General features: G+C 34.9%; 1 protein-coding gene across 1 annotated transcript; it reads left to right on the top strand.

The window, feature by feature from the left end:
• The first annotated feature begins 1,042 nt into the window (after window positions 1-1,042).
• TFPI2 (tissue factor pathway inhibitor 2) lies at window positions 1,043-5,844 on the top strand. Its single transcript, XM_004265593.3, has 5 exons — window positions 1,043-1,433; window positions 1,713-1,895; window positions 3,126-3,305; window positions 4,502-4,672; window positions 5,001-5,844. The coding sequence occupies exons 1-5, from the start codon at window positions 1,148-1,150 to the stop codon at window positions 5,081-5,083; spliced, it is 903 nt and encodes a 300-aa protein (XP_004265641.1). The 5' UTR covers window positions 1,043-1,147; the 3' UTR covers window positions 5,084-5,844.
• Window positions 5,845-21,193: the final 15,349 nt, after the last annotated feature.

Raw genomic sequence — 21,193 nt, 5'->3', positions numbered from 1 at the left:
ATTTCATGTAAAATCCCAGTGTAGATAATTTGTTTTGTATAGATAAAAAGTTAGGCTCAGGCTAATATATCAAAGGAACAATTAACTATAATAGATGCACTGACACTAAGAAATGTATGGGAAGGGGCTGATCTGGCCAAAGCTTCAGGATCCCCCCTAAGGCCACCTCTCTTTGGACTTTCATGTTCCAGCTCCAAAAACATAGTTAAAACACTAACACATAGCTGATGGCGGTGTAAAATGGTATAATCATTCTGGAAAACTGTCTGGCAGTTTCTAATATTTTAAAATATTTTACTTGAGAGTAATAAAATTTGTTTGCACACACAAAGCAGCTTTATTCATAGTTGCCCCAAATAGAAATAACACAAATGTCCAATAATAGGACCTTTGTTGTATACTCATACATTGGAAGACTGCTCAACACTTACAAGGAACAAACTCTACAATAGCATGTGTGTCTTAAAAACGGTAGTGGAGTAAAAGAAGTACAAAACAGTAAATATCTTATGATTCCATTTGCATGAGATTTACAACAGGTGAAACCAATCTGTGGTGCTCAGAATGGTTGCCCCTGGCCTGGGGTTGGAAGGATTGACTGGGAAAGGGTTTGAGAGAATGTTCTGGGGTGATGGAAATGTTTAATTCTTGATTGGAGTGGTGATTACAAGGGTATATATAGTTGTCAAAACTGATCCAACTGTAATATGAACCTTTTATGAAATGTAAATTAGAGCTCGATTGAAATATGAATGTGTATATCTATGTATAAATGTAAAGAAATACATATACTTAAATTTCTATTAAAGGGTCTAATGCAATGAGCCCAGCTCCCCTTGGCCCTGTGAATTTCACACTTTCTGCCCTTCAAAGACCTGGACTTTGTGCTTTCAAAGTGTGGATTCAAGCTTCAGCGTGATGCTGCAAGTTGGAACCTTGTGCAATCACACCCAGGTCATTTCCCTCTAGCCTGTGGACTTCCCATCTCTGACACAATGCCCCATCTGGTCATCCCCGCTCGGCCACTGGAGAAAGTTTGGGAGGCAGGTTCAACTTGGTGGGGAATTCCTCTCCCCGCCCAACCCCCACCCACCGCCGCACACACTCTCCAGCGTCCAGGGGGCGGCAGGGTCAGCGCTCTCAGGGCATGAATCAGTCTCCCCTCCAGGCTCCGCAAAGGCACGCTCCGCCCTGTCCCAGGTCAGAAGGACGCTCACCCTACATAAAGCAGCGGCACCCACCACGCTGGAACTCAGACTGCCTCGAGGTTGGACGCTGTGCACCTTCCTCCCGCTGGCACATTCTGGGGACGCCTCACCCCACGGGCGGCTTGAATCCAGACACCATGTACTCTGTTCGCCCCCTCCAGCTGGTGGTTCTGCCGCTGCTCCTGGTGGGAACTGCGCTGGGAGATGCTCCTCAAGCGCCGCCAGGTATCTCCCTGCCCAGGGGACCCCCTTATCGCCCCGGCCAGGCGGCGAGGGCTCCGCGGACCCCTGCACTCGCTCTCTGTGCCCCGCTTTCCCCGATCCCTGCCGTGCACCACGCAACGGGGCACTTGCACCCAAGTTTGCACTTTCTTTCTCTGCAGATGCCCTTCTGCTGTGCTGGGAAGCTGCCGGGACAGAACTCCCCGGGAAGCTTCTCCCTCCGCGGAGATGTGGCTGACCTCCTTCTCTCACTCTCTGGCTCTCCTTCTGCCCCTCCTGTAGGAAATAACGCGGAGATCTGCCTCCTACCCCCGGACGAAGGGCCCTGCCGGGCCCGGATCCCCAGTTACTACTATGACAGGTATACGCAGAGCTGCCGCGAGTTCATGTATGGGGGCTGCGAGGGCAATGCCAACAATTTCGAAACTTGGGAGGCCTGCGATGAAGCTTGCTGGAGGATACAGAGTAAGTGCTCGCACGCACACTCAGGACTCTTGTGCTGCTCCTTGCACTGAAGGGCTAGTAGTAACTTAGCTTATTTTCCAGATCCCATCTTCTACAGTAAGTTTTAGCCTGAATTTTCTCAAATATTAAGGCTTTTAATGCTTTTCAGTTTACCACAAGTGATCACAAAGTTTACAACGCCTAAGACATCTCCTCTCTCCTAACTGGCATTTATCATAATTCACTGCGTGTGCAGACTCAGGAAAAGATTTCACCAGTAAGACGTAACACTGCAAGAGTATAATGTATTAGGTGCAACATAAGGGCTTTTCTGTATTTATTATAGTTCTAAACCTATGGTTTTTATGCCTCCTTGAGAATAGCATTTTCTCGTGTCCACTATCTATCAATCTGAAATACTTTTAGTGGATTTTGTTATTAAAGTGTGATTTAGCTAATTATAACCTTATTTTTGTCCCCGATACCCCATCAAGTCTTAGATTAGTATAGAGATATAGTGGAGATTCATGATGCTGTTTTCGATTTTATTTTAATTATGTTTATTATCTCTGTTAAGGCCTGTAACAGAACCTGGGGCTCTGCTATTCAAGGAATTGAGCCAGGGAAAAATGTGTATTCCTACGAATAAGTTTGATTAACTTCGTATGTAGAAACAATCAGAATACTCTGAGAGAACAGTCTTTCCACTGAAGTTGAAAATTTATCATAGCCGAGCCAAGTCTGGAGACACTGTTAAAAAAAAAAAAAAAGCCGAATCCAGTTGCCTCTCAGTGTCTGTGGGGATTGGTTCCAGGACCCCACCCCACCCATACCAAAATCCACAGCGTTTGTCTATAACATATGCACATCCTCCCTTATACTTTAAATCATCTCTAGATTACTTATAATGCCTAATACAACATAAATGCTAGGCATATAGTTGCCACCATAGGACAAATTTAAGTTTCGCTTTTTTTTTTTTTTTGAACTTTCTGGAATTTTTTTTCCTGAATATTTTCTGTCTGGGGTTGGTTGAATCTGTGGATTCTGGACCCAGGGATACAAGGTCTCACTGTAACTGGACTAGTGGGCAGTCTTTTGGGGGTTTACTAGCCCAGCACTAAATATGATGCCTTCCCCCACTCCACCCTGGCCACCACCAGTTGTTTCTGAAAATACAGTAAAGTTTTGAAAGTAATACCAAGAAGGTTAAATTTTTACTAACATTGTTTTATGCTCTTCTTGTCCTAGAAGTTCCCAAGATTTGCCGGTTGGAAGTCAGTAAGAGGCAGTGTGGGGAGCTCAGAGAAGTGTATTTCTTCAATCTAAGTTCCATGGCATGTGAAAAATTCATATCTGGCGGGTGTCACAGCAGTGAGAACCGGTTCCCGGATGCAGCTACTTGTATGGGCTTCTGTGCACCAAAGAAAGGTAAATATTCTTTTTACAGTGTTTCTATTTCATTTCTTTATTAAGGCTTTAGGGTGAAAAAGTTAACAATTTGATGTGGAATGAACATGGTTTGCGTTCTGGTGATTTCACATATAATATGATATCAATCTTCACACTATTGCCCTGTGAGGGAGTATTATTATCCCCTGTTCTACATATTAGAGTGCAGGCTAGAAGTTAACAACTTGCCAAGTTCTCAGGGCTGGAAAGTGACAAAGCTATGATTCAAGTTTTGCTTCCTCTTCTGCATTGTTTCTTTAGAACTATTTCTCATCTACGTAATTTACACGTAAAAAATTACAATCTTCATTAATGACATGACCTCAGGTTTGTATGAAATCAGTTGTATATATGAGATAGTGTGATAGAAAGACTTCATGGTGAAACCTGAAAATTTCTAAAGTTTTTGGTTAGATTTCTGTGTTCTTTAGTAGTTACAAATTGTAGCACAAATTGATCTCTATCCCTCTTTTCTCTCTTCCCCATTGCTTACCTACATTCCCCCCACACAATCCCTAAAACCATGGGTTACTTGGGTAGTATGTAATGTTTGTACAGGCATTTTCCGTAGGCATAGCAGAGACACGTACACAGAGATAAATAAGTTCAACAAACAAGGAAAACTTGCTTTGGCAGAGACTTTGATAAAGCTCTGTAGCTATACAGTGTTGAATATGCAAAATCTTGAATTAATGAGGAGATGGTTCTTGCTGGAGTTCTTTTAAATTGTTTATGTAAATGTAAGTGTTCCAGTGGCTACCTGGGAATTAGATACATGTATTCTTGATTAATAATGGAAGGAGAGCTGATAAAAACATTTAAAATAAAACTACCAACACAAGAGAGTTTACCAAAGCATGTCACATATTTTCCCATGAAATGTAGCCCATTTTTACCTGTCCATATCTGTTTTTCGGGTTTAATTTCTTTACACATTCAAACGATACAAGGATATAGCTTGATATTCTGTCCACTTTATAAAAATTTAGAGTTAACAAAATATGGCATGTCAGCTGTTTTGAAATTCAAGGCACACTTTTTAAATGGCGTAGTATATTTTGGATTTAGAACGAAGCTTCTATGGGATTAGATTTTCTTCAGTTACTTCAGTAATCAGCACAGTTTAGTAAATCTGCTATTACTGCATTTTTAATTTTATTTTCTTTTTCATTAAGGTCCATCATTTTGCTATAGTCCAAAAGATGAGGGACTATGCTCTGCTAATGCAACTCGCTATTATTTTAATCCAAGACACAAAGCCTGTGAGGCCTTCACCTATACTGGCTGTGGAGGGAATAACAATAACTTTGTTAACGTGAAGGACTGCAAACGCATTTGTGTAAAAGGTAGTGGATTTTTTCTTATTCAATTTTTAAACTAACTTTATAAATAACTCATAAGCAAAACTGTATTTTGATGTATCCATTTTACTAATAACATATTGCCATTTCTAGACTACTTCTACATAGATAGCGCTTTAGTACTGGTCAGTTTTGTCAAAATGCTTATACTGGTTAGGTAGAGTGTTGTTGACTAAGTGGATAGTGAGTAAAACTGACTTTATAATCATTAAAATTAAGATGAGGTGAGTTTGTAAGCATGTCGTAAGTGGTGATTTATAGCGAGCCTACAGACTGAGTAATATGATGTCTATTTTTATTTTGTTGACCTTAGCCTTGAAAAAGGGAAAGAACAAGAAGATGCCAAAGCTTCTCTTTGCAAGTAGAAGACTGAAAATTAAGAAGAAGCAATTTTAACCCTTTTTTTTTTCCGTATGTCATCTTGTGAATGCCTTTATGATTATATCTGAAGGATAATATGGTAACACAAGTAAGCGAATCATTAGTGATTTATTCACCAGTTCTTATGTTATATTTTTAAATTTGTGTATTTTTTATACATAACTAGCTGCTATTCAAATGCAAATCTATTATTTTAAATTTAATGTTCAACTATTTTTTTATGAGGTTAAATTCTTGCTGTGCATAAGATATAAAAGCAAATATGACTCACCCAGTTCTTGGGGTTGCTCTCCCTGATTTCAGAAGATGACAGTAACTGAAAAATATAAGACAATATAATTATATTCTTTTAACACATAGGATTATAAAAAGGACCAGCAAATATATTTAATTTTGCATTTAAAAGTTAGATTATATTTTGGGGCCAAGGAGACAAACTTGCAGACTTACCAACACTTCAAAAAATGTTACAAATGCTACTATGTAGACACTGCTAACTTACTTCTATTTCTACAGTGTCATTTAAAAGATAATAAAGTAACTTTTTTGACTGAATTAAAAAGCTAGTAAAGTAATTACAACCAGAAATGCACTCCTCGGGTCGGGGTGGGGGGATTCTCTGTCTCTCTCTCTCTTCAGCTATCCATCCATCCCCACTCAGCGTTAAGTTGTTAAAATTTTTGTACTGTTCAAGGTGCTTATTTATACTATACCAGAGACAATGCATAAATTTAATAATTTAAATTCCACTAATAAAATATTTCTGATAAATATGATCATCCCATTTTAAACAGTTTTTTTCTTTCTCTGTAACAACAAGATTTTTTACAATTCCTACATTTTCTTGGCAAGATTAATGTTTAAAAGTATGCCCCTGATATGGCCAAATTATAAGTACATTTGCCCTTTTCTTGAGCAATCCCTCCTTTAAAAATCTATCCCAAAGGTATTGTGACAAAAAAAACCCCCAAAATGCTAATATGCTGTAGTTGATATATTATTTGGAATAACTGAAAACTGGAAACAAACCAGATACTCATCAATAGGGGGTTGGTTGAAGAAATTATGGATGAAAAATCAGCAAATTATCTATATGTGGATATCATCTGATCCTCAGGATACATTAAAGAAAAACAGGGTCTAGAACAATATGAATAAATACACACACACACACAAATCACAGAAGATACAAAGATATTAAAAATGTTTACCTATAAGATGAGGTAGGAGACAAAGGATTGGACAGGTATGGAAGTGAAATTTATGTGAATGTACCTTACTATAATTTTGATCCTGGATCATGTAAATATTTGTGTAATTAAAAAACAAAATTAAATCAAAAAGAATAAAAAGCATTCCTTCTAAAACTGGAAACAAGACAAAACAATTGAACCTAAATGAATATCAAATAGTGGCATAACTACAAAAAGGGTATATAATTATTTTCAGTGACTTTCAAAACTAGTATTTTGACTCTGTATCTTTTGGAGGATATAATCTAAGAGTCAAATAAATTCTGAAGATATCTAAAAATACATTTTTTAGTCTGATTAGTAATATTGTTATTTTGAACCTATCATACATAGAATACTATATTATATATTCTATAAAAATGTATTTGCCACCCTTTCATTGAAAATTCTTTTGACAATCCAGTAGGAGTAAGTACACCTACCGTCCAGATTATGGTCACTAAAAGAAACCAGAGCTTGCTGAGTCTAGGTCTGGGACAGGAAATGTGTAAGATGAACCTGGGCCATCTTACTCTGTAAAGCAAGGAAACTATCAAAGACTAATGAATTAAAAAAAAAAAAAGACTAATGAATCACGTCACAAAAACAGAAGAGTAACATTAGGGGACTTCCACTGACCTAAAATGAGGCAATATGAGCATCAAAACAAAAAATGACCACAAATACATAAGTATATAAATATGAATATAACATGAGTTAATAATTACACATACACCTCCTTGGTGACTCTTAGAGGTTGCTAGGGCATTATCTCATTACTCTGAAAACTGATGAATTAGAAAAATACTAAAGTACTTATCCTTTTTTATTTAGTCTTAACAACTAGATAGTGTACGAGAGAAAGTTACTCATAGAAGAATCCCACCTAATACATGCAACAAAATGTTAGAAGATACCCCTAATGAAGTATGCATCTAGGTAATGATCATCTGTGGATGCTGAAACCATGGCATGAAAGATTGATGGGGAACAGTATCATGGAGAAATCAGACTAATGTCTCTGAACCCATGGATAATTTTAACATTACTAAAAGTGTGCCAACAGACATTATTCACTTCTGGATGTGATGCAGTAAGAAGTGTACACCCTTTCTGATGAAGTAATCTTTCAGAAAGAAAGAGAGAAAAAATTAAACCTGAAGTTAGGCCAGTCTCTAGAGCTTACTGTCTATCATATTGCCAGATTGTAAGGTACTCTTGGTGGGTAAAGGAGCAAGTTGGAAGAAACCAGGGAAAGTCAATCAGCCAAATACATAATATTGGACATTCTACAGGACAAATATCCTAGTTTCTCCAACAAACCAAAACAATTTTTAAAAGGAGGAAAAAGAGGAGACAGTGCTTTTATAGAGTATGAGATGTAACAACAACAAAAAGCCTGTCATTAAAAGGTTTTCAGTTGAATAAGGCCTGTATTTATGACTGCTTTTGGTGGTTTCTGAGAATGACTATAGCAGAAGGATCTTGTGTGTGCTCTGGGGTTGTCGAGTGAGCGATACAGAGCCTTTGGGCATGGTGGTTAGGGGGTTTCAAGCACTACAGGGAAGCTTGATTTATTTGTTGACTTTAACCCACCCTGGGACCAAAGCCCTTTGGGGATCATGGACCTGACTTAGCTTACAGCTACAGCTTTCTGCTCAGCAAGGGTAGGAGGTAGACTTTCTGATATAACTGTTCTAATAGCCCAAACCTCTGCCATTTTAATCTAATGACGAAATAAATAGAACTGTCGTAGGACATTCTGCAGTTGAAGGGAAATTCCTTTATGCCACAATCAGCTTGAAGACAGGTCACTACTGTGATTTTACCAGACAGCTGTTTAAAAGGAATGTCTCATTCCGTGACACAAAAAAAGGAATGGCTAGCTTTCAAATATCACAGCCTCTTACTGAAAAAAATTACTCTGGACTACCACTTATGCACACACTGTCACATGTTCACCGACAGAAACTGCAGTGGACCGTTCTAGATTGCCTGGATCATGGTACCTCCAAGTGTACATGTTATCTCTGCCAACAGTCTTGTAGACATTTAGCTAATGATGTTATTTAGTAAGGGACTGTCCTTTGGCATGTCCTTCCCTGTATTGTAAGAGTGGTCATAGAAGCTTGTCTTTAGAAGCTTCATGTTTCTAAAAAAAAAAAAGAAAAAGAAAAGAAATGTCTTGCGATAAAAATAAGAAAAAATAGAAAAGTGCAGAGTTGTAGCTTTAAATATTTGTTGTCTATATATTCTGTCATAAATATAGAGATGGAGGCAAGTAAATGTGGGAATCAAAATCATCTACAATTATTTCTTCTCCCTTCACCCTTGTATCAATTGGTCGCCAAGTGTATCTATTCAAACCTATTCTAATCCTCCTTATCTTACTCCAGAAAATTAAAACATTCTCCCAAGTTTCCTCCCTGCCTATGTCTGCTCCATATCCAATCATCCACACTAAGGCCAGGGTAATCTTTCTTAAAAAAAAAATAATCTTATCAGGTTACTCTTCTGCTTAAAACTCTTTAGTGGTTGAATTGGGAGATTGGGATTGATATATATGCACTAATATGTATAAAATGGATAACTAATAAGAACCTGCTGTATAAAAAAATAAATAAAATTCTAAAAAAACCCCTAAAACAAAAAAAAACACTCTTTAGTGGTTTCCTATTAAATCTTCATGTTACTGTCCAAGCCCCTAGTATGTCATTTAAGACTTCATACAAGTAGACCACGACATTCTGCTCCAGCTTCATCTCCCCGATTACACCATCATCTATAACCTACAATTCAGTTGCACTAAATTGTGTTCAATTTCCAAAGCATAGTGCTTTATTTTTCTATAATACAGTTATTAAATTTTGTGCATGAGAGCCATCTGGGCAGCCAGGCACAGTACAGACTCCTAAGCCCCATGCCCAGGGGTTTTGATTTAGTGGTTTGAGCTGGCACTCAAAGATGTACATTAAAAACACTGGATCCAAATGATTAGAACGTATACTTGCATGACACGTGAGGAACACAGTTTTATGCCTTAGAATGTTTAATTTTCCTTTGAAAATAGTATCCATCCCTCCTTAAGAACTACTTGACAAGTTGAATCTTTTTGTTGGCACAGCATTCCTTGACCCTCCTCAAGCAGGTTTAACCATCTGTTCTGTGGGCTTGGCTATACCCAATACAATTCTCAGTCACTCTAACACAGTATTTAATTATTTTCCCAGGAGTTTTATTGTTAGGGTGTTCGGGTTTTTCAAGCAAAATTAATAGGTTTTTTTTCATTTTAAAATATATTATCATACTCACTGTATAATATATAGAAAATAAAAGAAAAATATAAGGATAAAAATAAAAACAATCCAATATTTTACCACTAAGTGATTAACAATATTTGTCTCCTTGAGGGAGAAATAACTTAGTCAAGAGATATGAGCATTTTTATGCTCTCAGTATATACTAACAAACTGCATTACAAAGTTAAATCAATTTATCCCCACCTAAGAATCTATGCAAATGTCCAACAATTTGGTTTAAAATAAACAGAAAAATAAATCACTTCTTTATAATTAAGTGGTATCTAATCATTATTTTAACTGTTATTTCCAAGATTATTACTAAATGTTGCACTTAAAAATATTATACATTTTCTCTCATTAAAGGTTAATACTTCCCTTTAAACTTAGCTTACAACGTTAACATAAAAATAGAGCTAGTATTTTATAATCAAATTTTTAATAATGAATTGTTTCAAACAGAAAATTACAGAAAACATTATAACTGACCCAATTTAAAATACATGATAGGAGTTTGCCAGATTTGTTTCAGGTGCTTTTTCTATTTTAAGAAATGAGATGTGGCAAATAGAGCTTAAGACTCAAATGTTCCTCTGTCATCCCATTTCTCCCTTACTCTCCTGAGAAGTAACTGCTCTCCTAATGTTGGAGTATATACTTTCTGTGCATATTTTAATGCTTGTATTATGAATATATTCACCCACACCAATATGAAGTATTGTTACACATTTTAAAATTATTTATGATGTCACACTATGTATCCATTGTCATCATGCATTGCTACCATTATGTTTTAGGTATAGTCTATAAATCCACATTGTTTCATGTAGATCTGCTTCATTTATTTTGACTACACAATGTTATTCCAGTACATGAATACAGTATATTCATCCATTTCCCTATTGACGTATATTCCCAAATTTTTGCTTTTATAAGCAATATAATAACAAATGTTTATATACATATCTCATATTACACACACATGGACCTGGAATTGCTAGTTAAAGACATGTTCATCTTCAACTTACTGTATTTTGCCAAATCACTCACCAAAATATTAGTACCACTAAGCACCAATGTACACAAATTTCTATTTCTTCAAGTTTTTGACAACACTGAACACTGTCAAAGTCTTTAATTGTTGCCATTCATAAGTGAGAAATTGTACCTCACTGTTGTTTAATTTTTATTTTTCTGATTAGTAATGATGCTGAGAATCATTTTTTTATATTTGTTGGCCATTCTCATTTCCTCTTCTATAAATTGTCCATTTGTATTTCTTCCATTTTTCCCTTTGACTCTGTATCATTAATTTGTATATTTTTATGTATTCTGGGTAAGAATCTTTTGTTAGTTATGATTTACAGATATCTTCTTCCAATTTGTGTAAATAGTGATGTTATTTTGTTTTTCCTCTGCAAGTTGGATTGTGAAGCTACATTATTTCATGATATGTCATTAAGCAGGATTCATTTAGCACTTTCTCAACTCTTAAACGGATTATGTGACATCCTTACAAGAAATCAGGAAGTATGATATTTGTGCCAAAGCCCAGTAGATTGTGAGATATTTCCTCAATAAAACACTGCAACATTTTGAACAAAGTGATAAGGAAAGTGTTATGTACTATAAAAATTATTATAGAGAATATAAAAAGAAGCAATATTGGAAAAATTACTGGCTAAGAACTTCTCCTAACTAAAAACATATGACTATATATTCAAGAAGCTCTACATGTTCCAAACAGAAAAAATTCAAAGAAAAATACAACTGGCCACATCTCAGTCAAATTTCTGAAAACTAAAAACAAATTGAAAATCTTCACATAACTAGAAAAAACAAGTATCTCCAAATGAGCATCAAAAAGACTGATGACTGATGACTTCAACAGAAACTATGGAAGTCAGAAAATGACAGATTAACATTTTAAAGTGCTAAACAAACAAAACCTGCAAACCAATAATTGTACACCCAGCAAAAACATCCTTCAAAATGGAAGGATAAATGAAGATGTTTACATATAAACAAAAGCGAAGAGAATGTGTTGTCAGCAGATCTGCACTACAGAAAACATTAATGGAAATTCTGAAGGAAAATGATCCCAGAATGGAATGAGAGCACTAGAAGATAGAAGTGTGAAAAACTATAAATGAATATTCTGTTTAAAAGTATTGAGTATTATATCTTATGAATTTAAAACATGTAGGTTTTAGATATATGGAATTAATAGCACCAAAGGTAGGAGTGTTGGTTAATGGAATTAAACTTTTCTCAGCTTCTTGTATGCTTTGGGGAGTATTACAACTTACTAGCTAGAATACATACAGTAAGTTAAGGGTAATTGGTGAAAGAATAACAAAACAGATAGGGCTAAAAAGTGAGTAAAGAATGGACTAATAGGAAAAATGGAATAATGATTAATCCAAAGGAAAGCAGGAAAAAAGAAATGAAGAAACAAAAGATGGGACAATTAGAAAACAGTGGCAAGATAGCTGACTTAAACCCAACTATCTAAGTAATATTATTAAATATAAGTTGGCTAAACACTCCAATTAAAGGAAGAAATAGTCATATTGAATTAAAAAACAAACAAAAATCCAGGATTCAACTCAATACTGTTCACAAGACACATGCTTTATATACATGTTATAAATAACTGAAAATAAAGAATAGAAAAGGTATACCATATAAACACTACTAACCAAAATAGTTTATTAATCTCAGACAAAGAAGATTTTGAGACAAGGAGAATAGCCAAAATAAAGAGGGACTTTCACAGTGATAAAAAGCTTCAATTTAATCAATAGGATATAATAATTATAAATGTCTACATGTCTAATAAAAAGTTCAATACATGAAAGGAAAACAGAGATAACTAAAAGGAGAAATAGACATATCTATAATTGTAATTTATATAATTTGATATTTTAACACAGTTCTTTCAGTAAATGAAAAAGTAGGAAAAATTAATGAAATAGGAAATTTAAATAACACTATACCCAACAGATTCAGAATAAACATTGTTTGTAAGTATATATGGAATATTTACCAAGTGGACCACTTGCTGATCCATAGGTAAGTCTCAATCTATTCCAAAGAATCAAAATCACATATATATATATTCCCTGTATATTCCCTGATTACAAAATTAAACTAGAAAGTTAGAAAGATGGTTGGAAAATCTCTGAGTGTTTGGAAATTAAACACATACTATTATATAACACATGTGTCAAAGATGAAATCACAATGGAATAGATTTCAGCTAAGTGAAAATAAATCTGACATATCAAAAATCTGAGACGCAGTTAAAAATAGTGATCAAAGGGAAATTTATACTTCTAAATTAGTAATTAAAGAGGAGAAAGACTGAAAATCAATGTTCCAATCCTCCATCTCAAGAAACTAGAAAATTAACCATATTAAACACATTATTTAAGCACCCCCCAAAAATGTAGAAGAATGTAAGTTAATACAGATAACAGCAATAAAAATGTTTAGAAAACAGACATAAATTTTAAGGAAATAAAGTCAAAATTTTTTCTTTAAGAAAGTTAATCAAGTATTTTGTTAATAGCAAGATTTTAAAGAAAAGAAAAAGAACATAAATTATTAATATCACAAATAGAAAAGCAGACAATATTACAAATCACAAAGTTGTTGAAAATAGAATTAATGGATATTGTTAACAAATTCATAACAATACATTTGGTAACTCAGATGAAATAGGCAAATTCCTTTAAAAACAAAAATGACGGGGCTTCCCTGGTGGCGCAGAGGTTGAGAGTCTGCCTGCCGATGCAGGGGACGCGGGTTCGTGCCCCCGTCCGGGAGGCTCCCACATGCCACGGAGCGGCTTGGCCCGTGAGCCATGGCCGCTGAGCCTGTGCGTCCGGAGCCTGTGCTCCGCAACGGGAGAGGCCACAACAGTGAGAGGCCCGCGTACCGCAAAAAAAAAAAAAAGACAAAACATGAAAAGCTATGTAATTTGAGGGGTCCAGTACAGAGTGAGAATGGCAGATTCCTTGCTCAAACACTAATTAGGAATTTAAAGATGGTGACAATAAAACATTAAACCAAGAGCAGGACCCTTGTAAATGCATGTGACCACATGGAATGCATGCCCATTAAGCTGGTCCTGTTTCCAAAACTAACATGAAAATAGGAAGACATTCTGGATGTTCCCATATCTGTTAAAGAAATTGAAGCCACAGTTCAACTTTAGCACAAAGAAAACTTCAGGCCCAGATGGATGATTCATTGGTAAATTATCCCAGACTTTTAATAAGAAATAATCCTAACTTCCAAAATCTCTTCTAGAAGATAATAAAAAAGAAATACTTCCCATTTTTCAAGACTAAAACTAATTGGGAAAGGCATTACAAGGAAGAAAAATTATAGGCCAATTTCTTCTTTGTGAATAGATGCACAAAACTTGAACAAACTATTACAAAGTCAAATGCAGTAATACACAGCACATCATGACTAAGTGAAGTTTGTCCCAGTGGTGTAAGACAGTTTCAACATAAGAAAATCAATCATTGTAAATGACCACATTAACAAAATAAATGACAAATCACATAATCATCTTAACAGATGCAGAAAAGGCATTTGATAAAATTCAGTATCAATTCATGATAAAAAAAATCTCAACAAAGTAGGAATAGAAGAGCTCCTCCTTCATCTGAAAATGGATGCCCACAAAAACCTACAGTTAACATTATATTTAATGTTGAAATCTATGAAATTTAAGCTATATGAAAAGAGGAAGGAAAGCATCAAGGGGAGAGAGAGTGAAAAGGTGGTAGGATCAATAATGCTGTGAAATCTATTGTTGATATCTGTTTTCCTCTGTGACTTGGTCTTTTAGCCTGAAGTCCCAGAGGTTTGTTCTTTAATTTTTGAGTCTAATAATTTACTGAGTAACATATCAAAATTGACCCAAATTTAAATATTTTATAGTTGTTTTTCTTCTTGCCACTTTTGTTATTTATACATACACATGATTTGCTTGGCCTATTTTCTATATCTAGTGTTTTCCTTTTGAACAGCTTGTGTCTTGCTGTGGTCCCCAGCGTTTTTGTTTGGCACCAGGGACCGGTTTTGTGGAAGACAATTTTTCCACTGACCAGGGCAGGCGTGGGGATGGGGGTGGGGGATGGTGGATGGTTCAGGCAGTAATGCGAGCGCCAGATGAATTTTTCGCTTGCTCGCCCTCCACTCACCTCCTGCTGTGCGGCCCGGTTCCTAACAGGTACCCATCCGCGGCCCGGCCCGGCCCGGGGTTGGGGACCCCTGATGTCTTGGATATTCTTGAGTCAACAATAACAAGCATCCCACGGAGCACTACAAGGGGTTTGGGTGGCTTACTAGGGTTCTTAGTTCAGGAATACTCTTTTCTGCTGGTGCACAGAATTATAAAGACTTTACACTGTGGTGTGTCTTCTACTGCTGTAATTCTTGAACTTTCTATGAGATTCTTACTTTCCATCATTTTCTTCCTTCTTACCATTCACTATCAAGTCTATCAAGCCTCCAAGGGCTATTTACTTCTTTTCGGTTGTCTCACTGCCACCCTAAGCAATCTTCCCTAGTCTGCCACCTTTGGTTCTGCAGCTTCCATGTCTTTTCTCCTTCCCAATTCCCCAACAGCCGTGGCTTTGATCCAGATCTCACACTCCAGTTTGGGTAAACCCCTCTTTTTCTTGGGGTAATATTATCTGTATTTCTCCAACTGCAGGATCCCACTACACTCTCCTCTTTTGGGGGCATAATCTTCACATTATTTCCTCAATTACATGTAAATTGAAGTTTGTGTGTTACCTTTCTCTTAGTTTTGCTCTAGATGTAAGTTATGGGTGGTTTTATTATATCTCCTTATGGATCCATATAGTCTTTGGAGGATGTGTAGAGAGATTATTACTTAAGTAACCACCATTATCCTAGGGAAATCTGACAAACACTTTTAAAACTGAAATAATATTTAAAGTTTTAAGAGCCACAGATCAATTTTCCTGTTCTCTTTTTTAAACTTACTCTGATTTTTACATTCATAACTCTTAATGTGTACAGAATATAAATTACAGTTGACTCTTGAACACAGGTTTGAACTGCACAGGTCCATTTATATGCAGATTTTTTTCAATAAATATACTACATATATTTTAATTTTACAGATCTTTGAATTAACTAAGTGTGGGGAAAAGTTTGTTTGATTAGAGATCACATTATGTGGAATCAAAAGAACTGGGGTTTGAGTTCTGATTCTATCTAAACTGTTTCTGCTTCCTGCCCTTGAGTGAGTCATTTATTAATTCCTTTGTTTTTGAGGCAGAGATAGCAGTAGACAGACTTTTGTCTGCACAGGCATGGGTGCTCCTAACCCCTGAGTTGTTCAAGGGTCAACTGTATATGTTGACACTACCTTCAGAGCCTAAGCCCCTTAACCCCACAGTTGCACTTATAACTTTATCTTACCTAGTATTTGAAGCTAATAAATTCTTCAGCAAAGATACAAATTGATATGGTCCTAGATTAGAATTTTGCAGTAGAGGCCAGCTATTCCCCTCTGAAACTAAAATGGAGGTTAATTTTATATTTTGCTTAAACAGTTCTTTTATATTTGATACAGAAGAGCTCTGTCTTAGTCATCCTCTCCCGGAAATTTTTCATCTGAATCACAGCACTATAATTCTCATGACAAATTGATATTCTGCATTGTGTTTTAAAGTTAATCTTTTCAGATAACTTTTACTTGTAAAATACATTTTTTTTTTACATAGAGCAGTTGTTCAGCTATAATTTTAAAGAATATATTCTCAGTCATTTTTTGTTTCTTGCGTTTACTGGAGTGAGATGAATATACCATCAGTTTAATGATTACCTGCTAAAAACTTTTGTTTCAAATAGTAGTCTACACTTTTAAGTGAACAACCAAAGCTATTTACAACTTTTTAACAAATATTGCTGTCTGTAATAAAATGTTACTTTATAAATCAAACTTTTGTATGCAAATGTCATTTCTTGTAACTAATAATCAAGGCTAGCCTTATCTCAAGATTACGAGTTATGCTTCAAGGAGACAATTACCTTTAAAATCAGGATATTTCTAAATTATTGTCATTAGTTCAAACATTTAACTACTGAAGACCAGTATTTGCCCTTCTTAGAAAATAAATGGTTATTACCTAACTTTCTTTTCTAAAGATTTATATTGATTTTTACAATAATATCACAGTGTTTTATTCTTCTTTAAAAGTAATTTCTTCACTATTTGGATACATTTATTTTCCAGGTTAATTTCAGAATCTGTTTTTCAAGCTAAAAATATAACCCCATTCCATTAATTGGGTTTGCATAATATCTATACTTTCATTTGCAATAAAATTGTCATCTGTAATATAAGAAATTTGTCAGTAACACAAAGCATGCATTTAGGGTCATATTTCTATCTCTATTTTGTAAAATCATATTATAATTTTTCCAGGTCCTCTTATCAAGACAGATGGTCCACTACAAATCTATGAGAATTCTCTTGCTTCACTTGGATGGTTTAAGATTACTGGGAGATGGAAGCCTTCTTCAGCTGCAAATGAGAGCTCTAGACATTCAACTTAGAGACAGGGAGAAGCCTCCTCTCTGTCCATGACCCCTACTTATCCTTTTATAGAAGAGAATACACTATCGGCAATCATCTGCAACTCTGCCTGGCTTCTCTATGCTGTAATGTGGTTGTTTTTCTCAGCCACTTGTCCAAATCAACTGGTCCTACAAAGGAATTTAGGCTCGGATTGAATCCATATCCTGTTTCCTAATGTTGAAGTCAGCGATATTCCTCACCTAAAGCACATCCAGGCCTTATGGGCTCACTCACAGCCACCCTCTCCTGAGGTGTTCTTTGGAGGTGCTATGGCTGAAAGGAATCAGATATGTTTCAATAGGGGCATCTGTAACCCCTGCCCTTCTGCCTGTACCAATAATTCTCCAGGATTCCATGATTTCTTAAGCCCTATGGAAATAAAAGGCTTATGAAACCCTCTCTTCCTGTAATGGAGTTAGGTCCAACAAAGGATAGCTACTATAAATCCATGCATCTCACTCCTTTCTAGGGATGACAGCCCTAAACACCTACCTGATTCCTTCAAAGATATGTTATCTTTACTGTCTTAAAGATGAAGAAAGGGGTGAAACACACACGCACCTCTCTGGTAGGGTATTACATCAGAACAACAAAAAAATCATTCCTTGGTGCATCATTATTTCTTTATTTTATATTTCAAGTTTATTTTTCATGTTTTTAATGGTTTTGTTTTTTGTGTTAGTGAAAGTATCTTATGATTCATACATTCTAACTGGTAATTACTGTTAAATAGGAAAGATGATTTTTGGCCTAGTTATTTTCTGATTAATCAAACACAATAAAGCTTTACTATCTGTTATACTATTTCAGTTGATTTTTTAAGTTTTTCTACAGAGATTCACAAAGTTTGCAAATAACAATTGTATCTCCTTGTTACTAATATCTAAACTCTTTGTTCTTTTTCTTGCCTTGTTGCATTGCCTAAAATTTCCAGAAACAATGATACATAATAGTAAGGAAAGTCTATTTGTGTATTCCTGACTTTTATCAACATACTTTGTGTCTTACAGTTAACTATGCACTGGTTGCAGGTTTGAAATTAATATTTATCAGATTAATGAAATATAATCATCTTCCTTATTTACTAAGAGGTTTTTCCTTATATAAGGAATATATCATGGTTCTAGTTACACAGATTTTCAGCAAATAAATGTGATATTTTTTCTCCTTTGAAATTTTGATATGATAAATTATCTAATAGATATCTCAATATGAGCTTATGTATAAATTCTTAAAATAAAACTTATATAACATTAAGGCTTTTAATATAGCTCTGAATTCAATTTGATCATTTTAAAGGAATTTTATCTAAAATCTGTAGCTTTTCTCTTTCTAATGCTCTGTCAAATTTTGGCATTAGTGTTATATGCTGGACCAAAAACTAAAAAAGGTGTATTCTAAAGTAGTCTATCTTTTTCTATGCTCTGGGATTTTATAATATTATAAGATTTATTTATTTGTGTTAAGAATGGTTTTACTAACTCACACATTAAACTGTCTAAAGCCTAGCACCCTTTCCAGACGCGCAAGCTCAGCGGCCATGGCTCACTGGCCCAGCCGCTCTGTGGCATGTGGGATCTTCCCGGACCGGGGCACGAACCCGTGTCCCCTGCATTGGCAGGCGGACTCTCAACAACTGCGCCACCAGGGAAGCCCCTAGAACTCTTTTAAAGGAAGTTCTTTGTCAACTTTTTTCATTTTATTTATGACTTTTGATTTATTTAGGCTTTCTATAACTGCTTGGGCTGATTTTGGCAATCAATATTTTCCTTTAAAGTAATTTGATGGAGGCTTTCAAAATTTTTAGCAATGAAATTTACATCAGATTTTTAAAGACAAACCTTTCGTTAATTTTATTCTTGATTACAGCTTTATTATACTTTTTAATAAACAAATATTCAATTAAACGATTCTGCTATTTGTATGTGTTCTAGTAAATTAACTTTTGCTTTTATCTTTATTAATTCCACCATATTCTTTTTGTAAGTTTTTCCTTACTTGAAATTTTTTATATGGAAGATTTGAAATATAATAAGAAGTGAATTAAAAAAGTAGAAATCTGTAGTTAAATACAAATAAATCCATGCAAAAAAGAAAAAAATGATAACACTAATTTTAGGGGAGGAGGTTAAAATATGATAGAAATAAACTGAAAAATTATGTTTAAGTGGAAAGTAAACTGAGTAGAATGAAAGTATTCTAAGAAAGTAAAGGTACATGATTCTGTTAGGTTAAAGAGAAAAAATAAAATTAGAAACAATCATTTCAAATGAGGGCAAGAAAGGGGCAAAAAAGAATCAAAAGATTCCAAAGCCAGGACAAATAGAAAGTCCAATATAAGCTTTAGAAATAAATATAACAGTAACTACATTAAATGCACATGGAAGAAATTTTAAAGGCAAAGATCATTTTCCTGGAATAAATAATAAATTCCAGCTCTTTGCTGTTCAGCAGAGACAAATCGAAAACATAACTACACAGAAAGATTGACTATAAAAGCATTGAAATACATACCAGGCAAATACCAAACAAAAAGGTTAGTATATGTATATTAATAAAAGGCCAGAATTCCATCCAATATTCAAATTTAAAAAATTAATTCACCTGAAAAATATAACTATTCTAAGTTTCTGTGCATCTAAGAACAAATCATTTATCTGTGTATCTATCTATCTGTCTACAGCAAAACTGAAAAATTTTACAGAATTATAAGGTTAAATGAACAAATATACTATATGGAACACAGAACACTGCCCCGAAACTGCAGAATACATATTTTCCTAAAGTAGGGATCAGCAAACTTGTTCTGTAAAGAGCCAGATGGTAAATATTTTAGCCTTTGCAGGACATAGAATTTCTGTCACAACTTCTCAACTCTGCCACTGTAGTATAAAAGCAAACACATTGTGTGTGCACTATAATCTGAACCATCCCTCAAAAACACAGTATATGTCAAAAAATTAGTAAATATTAAGAGTGATTGCTTCCTGGTAGTGAATTCATGATTTATTTTGTCCCTTCTAGTTTTCTAGTATTATCTAAATGGTCTATAATAAGCATTATGAATATTACAATAAAAACTATAATCATTTAAAAAAAAAAAAGCAAACACAGACAATACATAAATAAATGGGTGTAGTTGTGTTTCAATAAAACTTTATTTAAAAAAACAGGTACCTGGCTGGATTTAGCCTGTTGGCCATAGTTTGCTGATCCTTGTTCTTAAGTACACATTGAACATTAATGAAAATTACCACCTAACCCTAAAACAAGACTCAACCAATTTCAAGGTATTGCTATTATATAAGCCACATTCTTTGAAAACAATACAGTTAACTTAGTTAATAGCAATAAAAAGTTAACTAGAAAATCACTTTTGTTTGGAAATTTAGAAAAACCCTTATGGGTCAGAAAGAAATAATTGGAAATTAGAAAATATTTTGAACTGAATAATAATGAAACTATTACATAAAACTCATAGAAAGCAACTAAGAAGCTCCGAGACAAAAATTGTTAGCATTTAATGCATATATTAGAAAAATATGAAAGGCTTAAATTAATGAGTTAAACGACCAAGTTAAAAATCGAGATTAAAAAGATTGGATTTTCAAATAAGACTCACATGAATAAGAGGTCAAGCTTTATTAGGGATGCAAACAGTCAAAGAGCATAGTCAAATCACAGAGAGAGGTCTAGGACCTCTAGCTGGGCATTCTCAGGTTTTTTTTTTTTTTTCCAACTTCATCAGAAATTCTCTGGCTCAGAGCACTCATACTGAAGGTGCTATCTAGGCCATAAACCATCTCTGCTTTCTACTCAGATGCTTAGAGTTTACATGATATTTTCTAGGCAATCATGTCCTATAAATCCACAGATTCCAAGTTTCTTTACTTTAAGCAATTCTTAATAACTAGGCACACCCTGATAAAAGCCTTTCATAGATAAGGCCTATTTTTCT

Source organism: Orcinus orca, chromosome 9, assembly GCF_937001465.1.
Source record: "Orcinus orca chromosome 9, mOrcOrc1.1, whole genome shotgun sequence".
Taxonomy (NCBI): Eukaryota; Metazoa; Chordata; class Mammalia; order Artiodactyla; family Delphinidae; genus Orcinus; species Orcinus orca.
This window is presented reverse-complemented; position numbering and strand designations above follow the sequence as displayed.